General features: G+C 39.0%; 1 protein-coding gene across 3 annotated transcripts in view; it reads left to right on the top strand.

The window, feature by feature from the left end:
* Positions 1–11,822, top strand: part of ATP7A (ATPase copper transporting alpha) — a 186,121-nt gene extending 174,299 nt beyond the window's left edge. For all 3 annotated transcript variants that reach the window (XM_045066214.1, XM_004777105.3, XM_004777103.3), the window contains 4 exons: positions 2,570–2,773; positions 3,301–3,418; positions 7,354–7,456; positions 7,826–11,822. In XM_045066214.1, the coding sequence (XP_044922149.1) occupies positions 2,570–2,773; positions 3,301–3,418; positions 7,354–7,456; positions 7,826–8,102 (702 nt within the window). In that variant the 3' untranslated portion in view covers positions 8,103–11,822. The remainder of the gene's footprint in view (positions 1–2,569; positions 2,774–3,300; positions 3,419–7,353; positions 7,457–7,825) is intronic.
* The last annotated feature ends 980 nt before the right edge of the window (positions 11,823–12,802 follow it).

The raw sequence follows: 12,802 nt of genomic DNA, 5'->3' as shown, positions 1-12,802 counted from the left end.
TCTTAATTTCTCTTTCTGCTACTTCATAATTAGTATTTAGAAATGCAGTGAATTTCCGTATATTGATTTTGTATCCTATGACTTTACTGAATTCCCTTATCAGTTCTAGTAGTTTCTCGGTGAAGTCCTTAGGCCTTTGTATGTATAGTGTGTCATCTACAGGTAATCAAAGTTTTATTTCTTCCTCACCAATTTGGATGCCTTTTCTTTCTTTTTTTAAGGATTTTTTAATTTATTGGGTGTAAGTAAGGGGCAGAGGCAGAGGGAGAGGGAGAAGCAGACTCCCGGCTAAGCAAGGAGCACAGTGCAGGGCTCTATCCCAGGACCCTGGGATCATGACCTGAGCTGAGGGTAGATGCTTAACCGACTGAGCCACCCATGTGCCCCAGATGCCTTTTATTTCTTCTTGTTATCTGATCACTGTGGCTCTGATATTCAGTACTATGTTAACTAAAAGTGGTGAGTGGACATCCTTGTTCTGTTCCCTGACCTTAAGGGAAAAGATCGCCATTTTTCACCATTGAGGATGATGTTTGCTGTGGGTCCTCTAGTCTCCTCTTTATTCTCTCTAGCATATTTTTAATTTCAGCTGTTGAGTTCTTCAGCTCCATTTGCTTCTTTTTTGTGTTTTCTATCTCTTTGTTGATGGTCACCCTGAAGTCTCCACTGTTTTCTTAAGTCCAATGAGTATCCTTATGACCATCACTTTGGGTTATGTATCAGGTATATTACTTATTTTCATTTCTTCTAGCTCTCTTGCTGTGATTTTGCCCTGTTCTTTCATTTGGGCAATAGTCCTCTGTCTCCTCATTCCAACTTTCTTGTTTGAGTCTATGTGTTAGAAAAGTCACCTACATCTCCTGCACTTGAAACTGATGTCCTTATGAAGAAAAGGTCATTTAGTACCCTGCAGTGTGGTATCCCCTTCCTCCCCCTGTTCACTAGATTCTGGCACTTCATGAGTGTCTCCTATCTGTATTGCATGCACCAGACTATTTTGGATGAGCCACTTTTGCTTTTTGTCCAGTTGTCTACAATGTCTCTTTTTGCTTTTTGGCAGCAAGATTTAGTCCCCATGGCATTAGTGGGCCGTCTGGGGCTGCCTTGACGTGAGTTGAGTCAGACCAGTTTTTTGCCAGAGATGTGCTAGCACCAACCTATAAGGTGTTCTCCCCTGAGAAGCTTGCTTTGGTAGGTAGAGCCTGCCACCAGACCCCATATCTACCTCCAGCACACTGCTGGGCCCCTAGTTAGTCTTGGGTGTGTGATTGTCTTTCCCTCTGCCTGGGGCCAGAGCTACGTTGTTAAGGTTCTGACCCCTTTCAGGGCTGCTTGTGCACTGCCAGGCTGTGGCACTGCTCTGGAAGGGCTCCGGCCAAGGGCATGCTAGAGGGGGCAGGTCTATGGGAGAGAATGTGGGCAGGGTGTGGGGTTCCAGCAGGGTCTGGGCTAGCCTGCTGTGGGAAGGCACCTGCAGCCACTGGGGAAAACTGCTGTTGGAGGGGGTGGATCTGCAGGATTGTCTGGCAGCAGGGCACACTGTTGGTAATCTATGTAGAGAGAGTTGGCTCTGGGCTAGTTACCATAGGTGTTGGGGTATCTTGGCTGGGGGCAGGGGAGGTAAATGCTGCCTACCAGGTCTTTTGTTCTTGAAGCAGTCTCTCAAAGATCCCTGCCCCTACTGCACACACTCTGAGATTAGTAAACAAATCTCTGTCCTGTATACCCCAGGCATTTTTCAAACTGCTGTTTCTATGTGGTTGAAGCTGTTTGTTGTGCTCTCTGCATGGGGAGGCTGTGGGGGGCGGGGGTGCTCAGTTTCTTATTGCCATCTGGCTCTCCCAGAGCTGAACTAGCTGATTTTTGAAGTGCCAGGTGTTAAGCCCCACTGATTATAAGAACTTGCAAAGCCAGGCCCCTCTGGTTCTCAAAGCCAGCCTCTGCGGGGACTTGCCTTCCCTCTGCAGGCCCCTGTGCCTGGGGCACCCACTGTAGGGGTCTATTCCTCTCCCCTCCCAGGCCTACTACACTCTTCCTTCTCACATACTGTCCCATGAGTGCACCCGGATCCAGATCTTATCTCCCCCTCCACACCTTCCTCAACATGGCCTCTTCTCTATACCTAACTGTGGAGAGTCTGTTCCACCAGTCCTTAGACCATTCTCTGAGCCATTCATACTGATGTGGGTGCATCCAGTTGTGTCTATGGGACAAGGTGAGCCCAGGATCCCCCCACTTTGCCATCTTCCCTGGAAGTCAAACATATGTCTCTTTATATTTGTATAAATATGTCCAGAATATGGCTGGAAGTGGAACTGTGCAATCAAATGATGTGTGCACTTTGATAGATCCTACAAAATGTTTTCCAAAAGGACAATAACAGTTTACGCAACCACCAAGAATATATAAGAGAGCTCATATCTCCATATCCTTCCTATCACTGGATATTATCAATTTTTGAAATTTTGGACCTCTGGTCAGTGGAAAATGATGGTCATCATTGCTGTGTTATATTTAAGGGACCAGTAATGTTTCTTGAAATGAATTGAGTTTATTTTTCTCCCTGTAGGTTGGCATTACAAAGGTGTTCGCTGAAGTTCTCCCTTCTCATAAGGTTGCTAAGGTGAAGCAACTTCAGGAGGAGGGGAAACGGGTTGCAATGGTAGGAGATGGAATCAATGACTCTCCAGCTCTGGCAATGGCTAATGTTGGGATTGCCATTGGCACAGGTACAGATGTAGCCATTGAAGCAGCTGATGTGGTTTTGATAAGGGTAAGTCCTGTGACCTGAACCTTGAGGTCTGTGATATTGGTCCACATGGTCAGGGATAGTGTTGTAAAGTATTTCGAGTAGGACATTCTTTTCCTTCTAATTCCTGTCCTCCCAGCCTTTGAGACTAGGAGAATTCAGGATGAGAGTATGAGAAGGAACACTAATTACTTCCATATTTTCTCAATCAAGTGAAGCAGATGAGAATGACAAGCTTCTAAAGGAAAGAATATGATTGGGGGGTACACTTATAATAAAACTATCTTCAACAAACCCTTGCTGAGATTGTTTTATGTGTGTTAACCTACATAGCAGCATATAACCCCAAAAGTGTTTTCTAAATCCCTGAGAAAAATTCCTGGAAAAGCATCTTCCAAAGCTGACTGAAATTTTTAGCAATATTTGAAATTTATAGTCAATTCATATTACCCACCCTAAGGTACACAAGATCTTCAAAATCACAGTGTCAAATATAAAGTATTCATTAATTTAGAGTCTCTCACTAATATTACAAATATTTCTGTTCTCAGAATGATCTTCTGGATGTAGTGGCAAGTATTGACTTATCAAGGAAGACAGTGAAGAGGATTCGGATAAATTTTATTTTTGCTCTGATTTATAATCTAGTTGGAATTCCCATAGCTGCTGGTATGTGACTATTAGCTCGTGTTACTTTCTCCTCTGAAGTCATTAGAGACCTATCATATTGAAAAGTTTAGTCTTATTAGCTTTGAGCTCAGTTTTTATATGAAGCCTGCTGGTGTGGTGAAAGGTAATATTAAAATCAATAATTGTAATTTTGAGCAATGTTCATTATAGCATAAAATTTATATACATAAAATGTATATGCATGTTTATTTTAATTTATTTTCCCCTCCAACTTTATATTTTGAAAAATTTCAAAGCTATACATAACTAGGGTCAAAGATACAATGAAAACCTGTATAATTGTCATTTAAGTTAACCAATGAGTAGTACTTCCCCACATTGTTTTATCTCTTTTTCCATATGCTCTCACATTTATATTTATGTTTTTATTTATTTATTTTTTTGCTGAAGAGAACAAATTTACTTTTTTTTAAAAATGTATTCTTTTTTTTAAGATTTTTATTTATTTATTTGACAGAGAGAGATCACAAGTAGGCAGAGAGACAGACAGAGAGAGAGAGAGGAGGAAGCAGGCTCCCCGCTGAGCAGAGAGCCTGATGCGGGACTCGATCCCAGGACCCCGGGATCATGACCTGAGCCGAAGGCAGCGGCTTAACCCACTGAGGCACCCAGGCGCCCAACAAATTTACTTTTAAAGATTTATTTATTTATTTATTTATTTGAGAGAGAAAGTGAGCATTAGCAGGGGGAGGGGCACAGGGAGAGAGAATCTACACCTGACTTCCTGGCTGAGCAGGGAGCCCAATGCAGGGCTCAATCTCAGTGAGATCATGACCTGAGCCAGAATCAAGAGTCAGATGCTTAGCAGACTGAGCTACCCAGGTGCCCCAAGAACAAATTTGCTTTTAATCTCACTACCCAAACACAAGTACTGTTAACATTTTAGTTTATTTACTTCCAGTCTTTTTTTACTTTGCATCAGTTTTTCTGTCTTGTTACATAGTTATAATTATAGCATGCAGAGAATGTTTGGCTCTTCACTTAAAATTCTAATAGCCAACAGGGTTTATTTTTTAAGTTTGGGTACCAGGAGAGAAAGAGAGACAGGGAGAGACAGAGAAAGAGGGAAGGAGTGGGGGAAGGGAGAGAGCGAGAGGAAAAAAGCAGGGGAAAAGGAGGGAGATTGATGGATTGAGTAAAGGAATATGACCAAGCAAAAGCAATTTAGAATTTTTAAACAAACATTTTATAATGGCTTGTACTTAGAGACTTTGTGGGAGTTAGTAATAAATTGTATTTTTTTTTTTTTAGAGAAAGAGAGTGCAGGGGGAGGGGCAGAGGGAGAGGGAGAGAGAGAATCTTAAGCAGGCTCCACACCCTGCTCAGAGTCCAGTGCTGGACTTGAGCTTACGACCCTGAGATCGACCCTGAGATCATGACCTGAGCCGAAAGCAAGAGTTGGATGCTTAACAAACTGAGCTACCCAGGCACCCCAGGAATTAGTAAGAAGAGAGTTATCACTTTTTTCTTGTTATTTCTGGAGAGCAAAAGAAGAACATGAAATGATGTAAGAATAATTACAAATCTGTTTATAAATAAGAACACAAAATGCTGAGGAAACAAAAAATAAAAGAACAATCAAAATCTAGAAAGATTTAATTCATAGAGCAAGTGATTTTTAAAAAAATTATGTAAGTAGTTTGGGGATGAAGTCTTTTGGGTTTTCCATATAAAGAATCATGTCATCTGCGAAGAGAGAGAGTTTGACTTCTTCATTGCCAATTTGGATACCTTTTATTTCTCTTTGTTGTCTGATTGCTGTTGTTAGGACTTCTAATACTATGTTGAACAAGAGTGGTGAGAGTGGACATCCTTGTCGTGTTCCTGATCTCAACGGGAAGGACGCAAGCTGTTTCTCATTGAGGATGTTATTTGCTGTGGGTCTTTCATAGATAGATTTGATGAAGTTCAGGAATGTTCCCTCTATCCCTATACTTGGAAGCATTTTAATCAGGAACGGATGCTGGATTTTGTCAAATGCTTTTTCTGCATCAATTGAGAGGACCATGTGGTTCTTCTCTCTTCTCTTATTGATTTGTTCTATCACATTGATTGATTTGTGAATGTTGAACCATCCTTGTAACCCAGGGATGAATCCCACTTGGTCATGGTGGCTAATCTTTTTAATGTGCTGTTGGATCCTGTTTGCTAGGATCTTGTTGAGAATTTTTGCATCCATATTCATCAGTGATATTGGTCTGAATTTCTCCTTTTTGGTAGGGTCTTCGCCTGGTTTGGGGATCAGGGTAATGCTGGCTTCATAGAAAGAGTTTGGAAGTTTTCCTTCTGCTTCAATTTTTTGAAACAGCTTCAGAATAGATGTTATTTCTTCTTTGAAAGTTTGTTAGAATTCCCCAGGGAATCTGTCAGGTCCTGGGCTCTTGTTTTTTGGGAGGTTTTTGATCACTGCTTCAATCTCGTTATTAGATATCAGTCTATTCAGGTTGTCAATTTCTTCCTGGTTCAATTTTGGGAGTTTATAGTTTTCCAGGAATGCATCCATTTCACCGAGGTTGCTAAGCTTATTGACATATAACTGTTGATAATAACTTCTGATGATTGTTTCTACTTCCTTGGTGTTCGTTGTGATATCTCCCTTTTCATTCATAATTTTATTAATTTGGGCTTTCATCATCACTAGCTATCAGGGAGATTCAAACTAAAACCACATTGAGATACCACCTTACACCAGTTAGAATGGCCAAAATTAACAGGACAGGAAACAACTTGTGTTGGAGAGGATGTGGAGAAAGGGGAACCCTCTTACACTGTTGATGGGAATACAAGTTGGTGCAGCCACTTTGGAGAACAGTGTGGAGATTCCTTAAGAAATTAAAAATAGAGCTTCCCTATGACCCCACCATTGCACTACTGGGTATTTACCCCAAAGATACAGATGTCGTGAAAAGAAGGGCCATCTGTACCCCAATGTTTCTAGCAGCAATGGCCATGGTTGCCAAACTGTGGAAAGAACCAAGATGCCCTTCAACAGACGAATGGATAAGGAAGATGTGGTCCATATATACTATGGAGTATTATGCCTCCATCAGAAAGGACGAGTACCCAACTTTTCTAGCAACATGGACAGGACTGGAAGAGATTATTTTGAGTGAAATAAGTCAAGCAGAGAGAGTCAATTATCATATGGTTTCACTTATTTCTGGAGCATAACAAATAGCATGGAGGACATGGGGAGATGGAGAGGAGAAGGGAGCTGAGGGAAATTGGAAGGGGAGGTGAACCATGAGAGACTATGGACTCTGAAAAACAACCTGAAGGTTTTGAAGGGGTGGGGGTTGGAGGTTGGGGGAACCAGGTGGTGGGTATTGGGGAGGGCATGGATTGCATGGAGCACTGGGTGTGGTGCAAAAACAATGAATACTGTTACACTGAAAAGAAATTTTAAAAATTAGGTAAGTAGGGGCAGAGTGGAAAAAATTATGCAAGTAATATATGATCACTGTAGAAAAAAAGAAAACTAGATGAGCACATAAAACGTTATAAGAACAATAAGTCTATCTTATCCCTGTCATATAAGCCACATGTTCAAATGTCTGTCAAATTCATATTCTATTCATTCACTCTTGGTGGGATTATGATATGGTGCAAGACACTCTGGAGAACTGAGGAATATCCACCTAAAGTTGAAGATGTGCCCATGTCATAATCCAGTTTCATCTCTAGGTATGACCCTAGAGAATTTCTCAAACATGCGCACAGGGAGTCGTGTACAAGAATGTTCACAACAGCACTCTATCCTCCTATTGGTGGAGACTTATGTTGCTGCCAGTTTTTCCACATGAAAAGTACTGAATAAATATCAAACAAGGAAATTATGTGTATGTATGTATTATAAACACATTAATAATCTGTTTAATGCTCTTTGCTCTCACTAATCCACACTTGTTTCCTAGGAGTGTTTATGCCCATTGGTTTGGTTTTGCAGCCCTGGATGGGATCTGCTGCAATGGCTGCTTCATCTGTTTCAGTAGTACTCTCCTCTCTCTTCCTTAAACTGTAAGTATGATGGCTCACTCATGTTTGTATTTTTTATTCCCTTTATCATCCACAGTCAGTCTTGGTAGGTCTCATTCTTATAGGATAGGCCCCAACTGTTCTTAATAATAAATGTTAGCTATGTGATTATCATCTTATGTAGTCTCTACCTAGCCACTACAGCACTGAGTTGGGTAAAATGTAGTACATTGGCTCTGAGAAGTACAATTTCTCACAGTGTGACTCTATATAATTTTAGGGGGGTCAATTTCCTAGCAGGAACCACCTTTGTAGATTTCATACCAGGCAAATAGATCTCCAGTTTTGACTGTAACAAGTGTCTAGCTCACATTTGCTTATTTCACACTAGTGTATTTTGCATGTGTTCAGTTACAGAAAACCAACTTATGAGAATTACGAACTGCATGCCCGAAGCCAGATGGGACAGAAGAGGCCTTCAGAGATCAGCGTTCATGTTGGAATAGATGACACCTTGAGAAACTCCCCTAAACTGGGTTTGCTGGACCGGCTTGTTAATTACAGCAGAGCCTCCATAAATTCACTGCTGTCTGATAAACGGTCCCTCAACAGCATTGGTACCAGTGAACCTGATAAGCATTCACTTCTGGTGGGAGACAGTAGGGAAGATGATGACACCGCATTGTAACAGGTCACACAGAGTACTACTAGCTGATGTTGTTACGCGCTGATACAGCATTAGCGATACCTCCTTAACTTCTCGAAATATTGCGGAAGGACTTTCTGTTGGTCTCATGCCCTTATGTTAGGGAATATCTTTGAATTGCATTTGTCCAGTGGCAAAAATACCTTTTTTTTTCAGAGCATTAGCTCTCAACCTAGCTTTATTTAAGGTGAATTGCCAATACTTTTTGTTTTCACTAGGAACAGATAAGGTAGGCCAGTGAGGTTTACAAGAAGCCCCACAATTGAAGATTGCGGAATTGCTGCTAAAGTGACAGATGACTTTTTCTTTGACCAAAAAGAAAAGGCTCAAGAAAAAGGATACTTAAAAAAAAGTTTGAAGATCTGAGACCATGATCTTGAGGACATTCTTGAGCTCTCAGCCCTGCCAGGTTGGGGAACAAGGGCTTTTAAAACACTGTATAAAGCATCTGGTTTTAGATGGAAAACAGTAGAAACGGTTTAAAAATAGACGTGCCTTATTTATTATAGGATTTCTTCTCCCCTGATTGTCCCTGCATCTTTGTTTTTGCAGTTGTTTTCTTAGATGCCTTTACTGTTGTTGTTGTTCTTCCCAGTGAGTTAAGTGTAGGTGATTTTTGATTGCTAAAAATAACTGATAACTTTTCCAATATCATCTTCCTTTCTTTTTCTTGTAGCCCAAAAGACCGTAAGGGTCCAGAGGGTTTCTAGTTTCCTATCTTTCCATTGTAAAAAAAAATGGATTGGATTCTTCTTTCATTGACTCCCTAGCTCTGTACAAACCTTCAATTTACTCCTACTGACTTTCACTATAAATTGTTCTTAATATATCAGCCTCAGTCCAGAAAATTAATATTTTTTTATTAACATATATTATTTGCCCCAGGGGTACAGGTCTGTGAATCATCAGGTGTACACATTTCATAGCACTCACCATAGCCCATACCCTCCCCAATGTCCATCACTCAGCCACCCCATCTCTACCCCCACCCCCAGCAACCCTCAGTTTGTTTTGTGAGATTAAGGGTCTCTTATGGTTTGTCTCCCTCCTGATCAAAACTTAATTAAGATTTTGAGCCTCTTCCACAATTGACTTTTTCAAAGATTAATATCTTACCGTCTTTAACATATACGGGTCATATGAAATTACCTGGACTCACTAAATTTGTCCTTTTTTTGGAGAGAATACAAGGACTTTAGCTGGTATATATAATTTAATATATTTTAATGATATTTTAGTATTTTAGATGACTTCTCAAAATGACTTTAAAATAATACTATTATACAAAGCTGCACTTACCAAAAAACACGGTAAGTTGTAATACAGAAATGAGAATTTCCCTAGGTTGTGATACCTTTTAGTCAAGTTTCTAGTTTTCTCTATTATAAAACATTTGCTCTTGCTAGTTAGCATGGGTTGTAAATTCAGGGGCTATTCTCAGTGCCATATACATTTAGAAATCCCCTTCTGAGTGCCTAAGAGTTAACACACTGGTCAGAGATCTGGCACTTGCATCACTATCTAAATTCCTTGTTAATTGCAAGATGGATTTCATATGTAGAACATGGAAGTGAAAATAAATAAATTCCTAACATTTTGTTCCTATCATCATATGTAAAGCTGTTAGCACAATGCCTAGCACATAGGATTTACACTTAGTACTTTTTTCCCCTTGAGGTCTGTAATGAATATTAATAATCAATTTTTTTAGGGGAGAGTCTATAATCAGGTGAGAGTGGGGTATGGGTTTTTTCCTCTCCTATTTCCTTTCTCTCTTGTCCTTTCATACACACACAAAAAGTTTACCACATTATTCCATTTTGTCTTTAAAGATTTGGAAAAAAACTTATTTTTATCTCCACTATCTTAAAGAGAGGACTGAAACTACTGATGAAGGTGCTATTACTCTAAAAAGGCAAAACCATCCTAGTGAAATATGAATGTGTTTGTATGTCTAGGCTCTTTAAATGCCTGTGCCATCTTCCATGCTTCTGCTTTGAATTTTAATATATATTTTTTTATTTTTAATTCTAGTGATTCATCATACCACTTGTTTCCTCTAGAAGAAACAGCTAATAAGACAAATGTATAATAGACTTTTGAAAAAAGAAACACCTCTCTTTCTTTCTCCCCTACTCCTTCTCTGTCTTTGAAACACTTGAACATAGTCAGTTACTACTTTGATTTCCATGTGTGTTTGTGAATTGTCCTTTTGGCTCCCACTTGCCAAGGGACCCACATGTCCTAGGACAGTAGGAAGAGCAGCCTATAGTCTGGGAATAATGAAGGATCTAATTTCAACCCTTACTATTAGAACAGAAAACATGTTTAGAAAGAATCCTGTTTTAAGTATCTATAACTATCTTTTAATTCTCTACCACAAGTCTCTTTTGTGATCTTGAACTCCCAATTAGCTTCATAGAGCAGCTGTATTCACAGGAGAGAGAGAGAGAGAGAGAGAGAGAGAGAGATGATAATCAGGATTAAAAACATTGGTTTCAGTTAGTAAGTAGCTTTAAGTAACTAGTGACTAGTGAGAACAAATGTTATAAACGTATATGTGTGTACGTGTATGTCTATTCATACATATGTACACACACATATTTACCATATAGAAGTAAAATGGATTTATATTTGAATTTGATACTTGACTATCTGAAGATCTTTATTTGTCCTTCCTTTATCACTCTTCTATATTCACTCAGTAACCATGCTGTCAGTTTGAAGATAACAAGGATGTTTTGATATCCAGTGCTGGTTCTGACTCAACTATGGGGCACCTTTTACCTTGAATATCCAAAGATGCCTTTTGAATTTCAAAGGTTAAAACACAACTAGAGTATTTAGTGTCCTAGTCTAAAGAAGTATGGTAGTCAGTTGTGAAAATAGAGATGTTCTTAGTTTAGTATCAGCATTTTAGAGTGTTAAATTTGATGCTTTGTGAACAAAAAATTTTATATTATGCTTTAACTTTTTAAAAGTTTATTTTTTTCTTTTTTCAGATGTCTTCTTCAGAATGCTTAAAATAGCACTGTAGACAAGATGTTTCCAAAAATTTAAGTGTGCATCTCTTTTATGTACACAGCTTAAAATCAAGAATGTATGTTCTTTGAGAAATTTTTTCCCATTTCTTGTGAATCTTGCTTTAAAATTATTTTTCTTAATATTTGTTTTACTCTATTTTGTTACTTTCTTTGGGTGAGGCATCTGGTTATTGGTTGCTTTAACAAGAATAAAAACATTTTCTAAAATAACTCCCTTTGGATTTTTTGCTTGCTTATTTCTTACTTTTCTATATTTAAAAATATTATTTTACCAAATATAGAAAATATGGATTCATGCTGAATTATTAGCTATTTTTGACACTAAGTTTCTGTAGTCCCTCTGGAAGTTTATCTGGTGTAAATAACCAGGTAAAGCACAAAAACATGAAATCTCGTTCTTCAATTAAAAGAGCTTCTATCATGGCATTGATAATAGATACCTTTTGTAGCCAAAACCAGGCGTCTCAACCATGTGTTTTTAGTTAAGTGCTTAACTAATCATTGTTAAACATTGATTGGTACCCAAAATAGGACAATGTGCAATAATCATCTACTACAGTTAAAATATTCAGTAGTTTGTTTTTCCATAAGCATGTAATTGATCATATTTCTGCCAGGGATGTGCCTTCAATTTTATAATTATAGTATTGTAGAGAAATGTTTTTTTGTCAGTGTCTCTTTTGTTAAACCATCCAACTCTTCTTCTGACAGTTGCAAACTACCCTGGTTTAGTTATTATTTTTTTGACTGTTCATCAGTGATGGGGCAGGATTGGAGGCAGCATTACACATTAACTAAGAGTGGGAGAAAAGAAAACTCTGATTTCCTTCAATTCCATCCCACCTGCTGTATTGTTTCAGTGAGGGTGAAAAACAAAGGAAGGAATATAGTTGTCCTCAAAAGGGGTTTTGTGCTCTCTAATACATTCTTGAGATAGTCTACCCCAAATGAGTTTAATGGAGACAAGAGGTTTTCTTGCATTTGGGGGTCCCTATACAGTGTTTGAGGATCCCACCCAAAATATATTCCCACACCAAGCACTTTTGTGGGCTAAAGAAGGGGTTTTAAACTTATTGTAAGGAAAACCTTGTTTTCATTTCTCTCCCCCAGTCTTGAGACTATTCAGGTTGATGAGATAGGATTGGAAATGGAAACAGAAGAGTAAAATTCCTGAACCATCCACTTAGCTGCTCAGCTCCCCCTCTTCTATTGGGGTCTTGACTAACCTCCAAGAAGGGTGTTCAGGATAGCAACATCCCAGGAGAAGTTTCAAAACCTTCCAGACAAAAAACAAAACAAAAACAGAAAAACCTATTGAACTACTGAAAAACAATCTGAGGGGAATGAAGTGGTGGGGGGGTGGGAGGTTGGGGTACCAGGTGGTGGGTATTATAGAGGGCACGGATTGCATGGAGCACTGGGTGTGGTGCAAAAATAATGAATACTGTTATGCTGAAAATAAATAAATTTAATTATAAAAAAAAAACCAGTAGAACAGATCAATGAACCTAAGAGCTGATTCTTTGAGGCTTACCAAAACTGAAAAACCCGTATACAGATTTATGGAAAAGAAAAGAGAAAGGAACCAAATAAAATCTCGAATGAAAGAGGAGAGATTACAAAAACACCACAGAAATA

The sequence above is a fragment of the Mustela putorius genome, unplaced genomic scaffold (genome assembly GCF_011764305.1).
Source record: "Mustela putorius furo isolate JIRA1106 unplaced genomic scaffold, ASM1176430v1.1 tig00003862_pilon_pilon_pilon, whole genome shotgun sequence".
Classification (NCBI taxonomy): Eukaryota; Metazoa; Chordata; class Mammalia; order Carnivora; family Mustelidae; genus Mustela; species Mustela putorius.
Note: the sequence above shows the minus strand (reverse complement) of the source record. Positions and strands in the feature narration are given on the sequence as shown.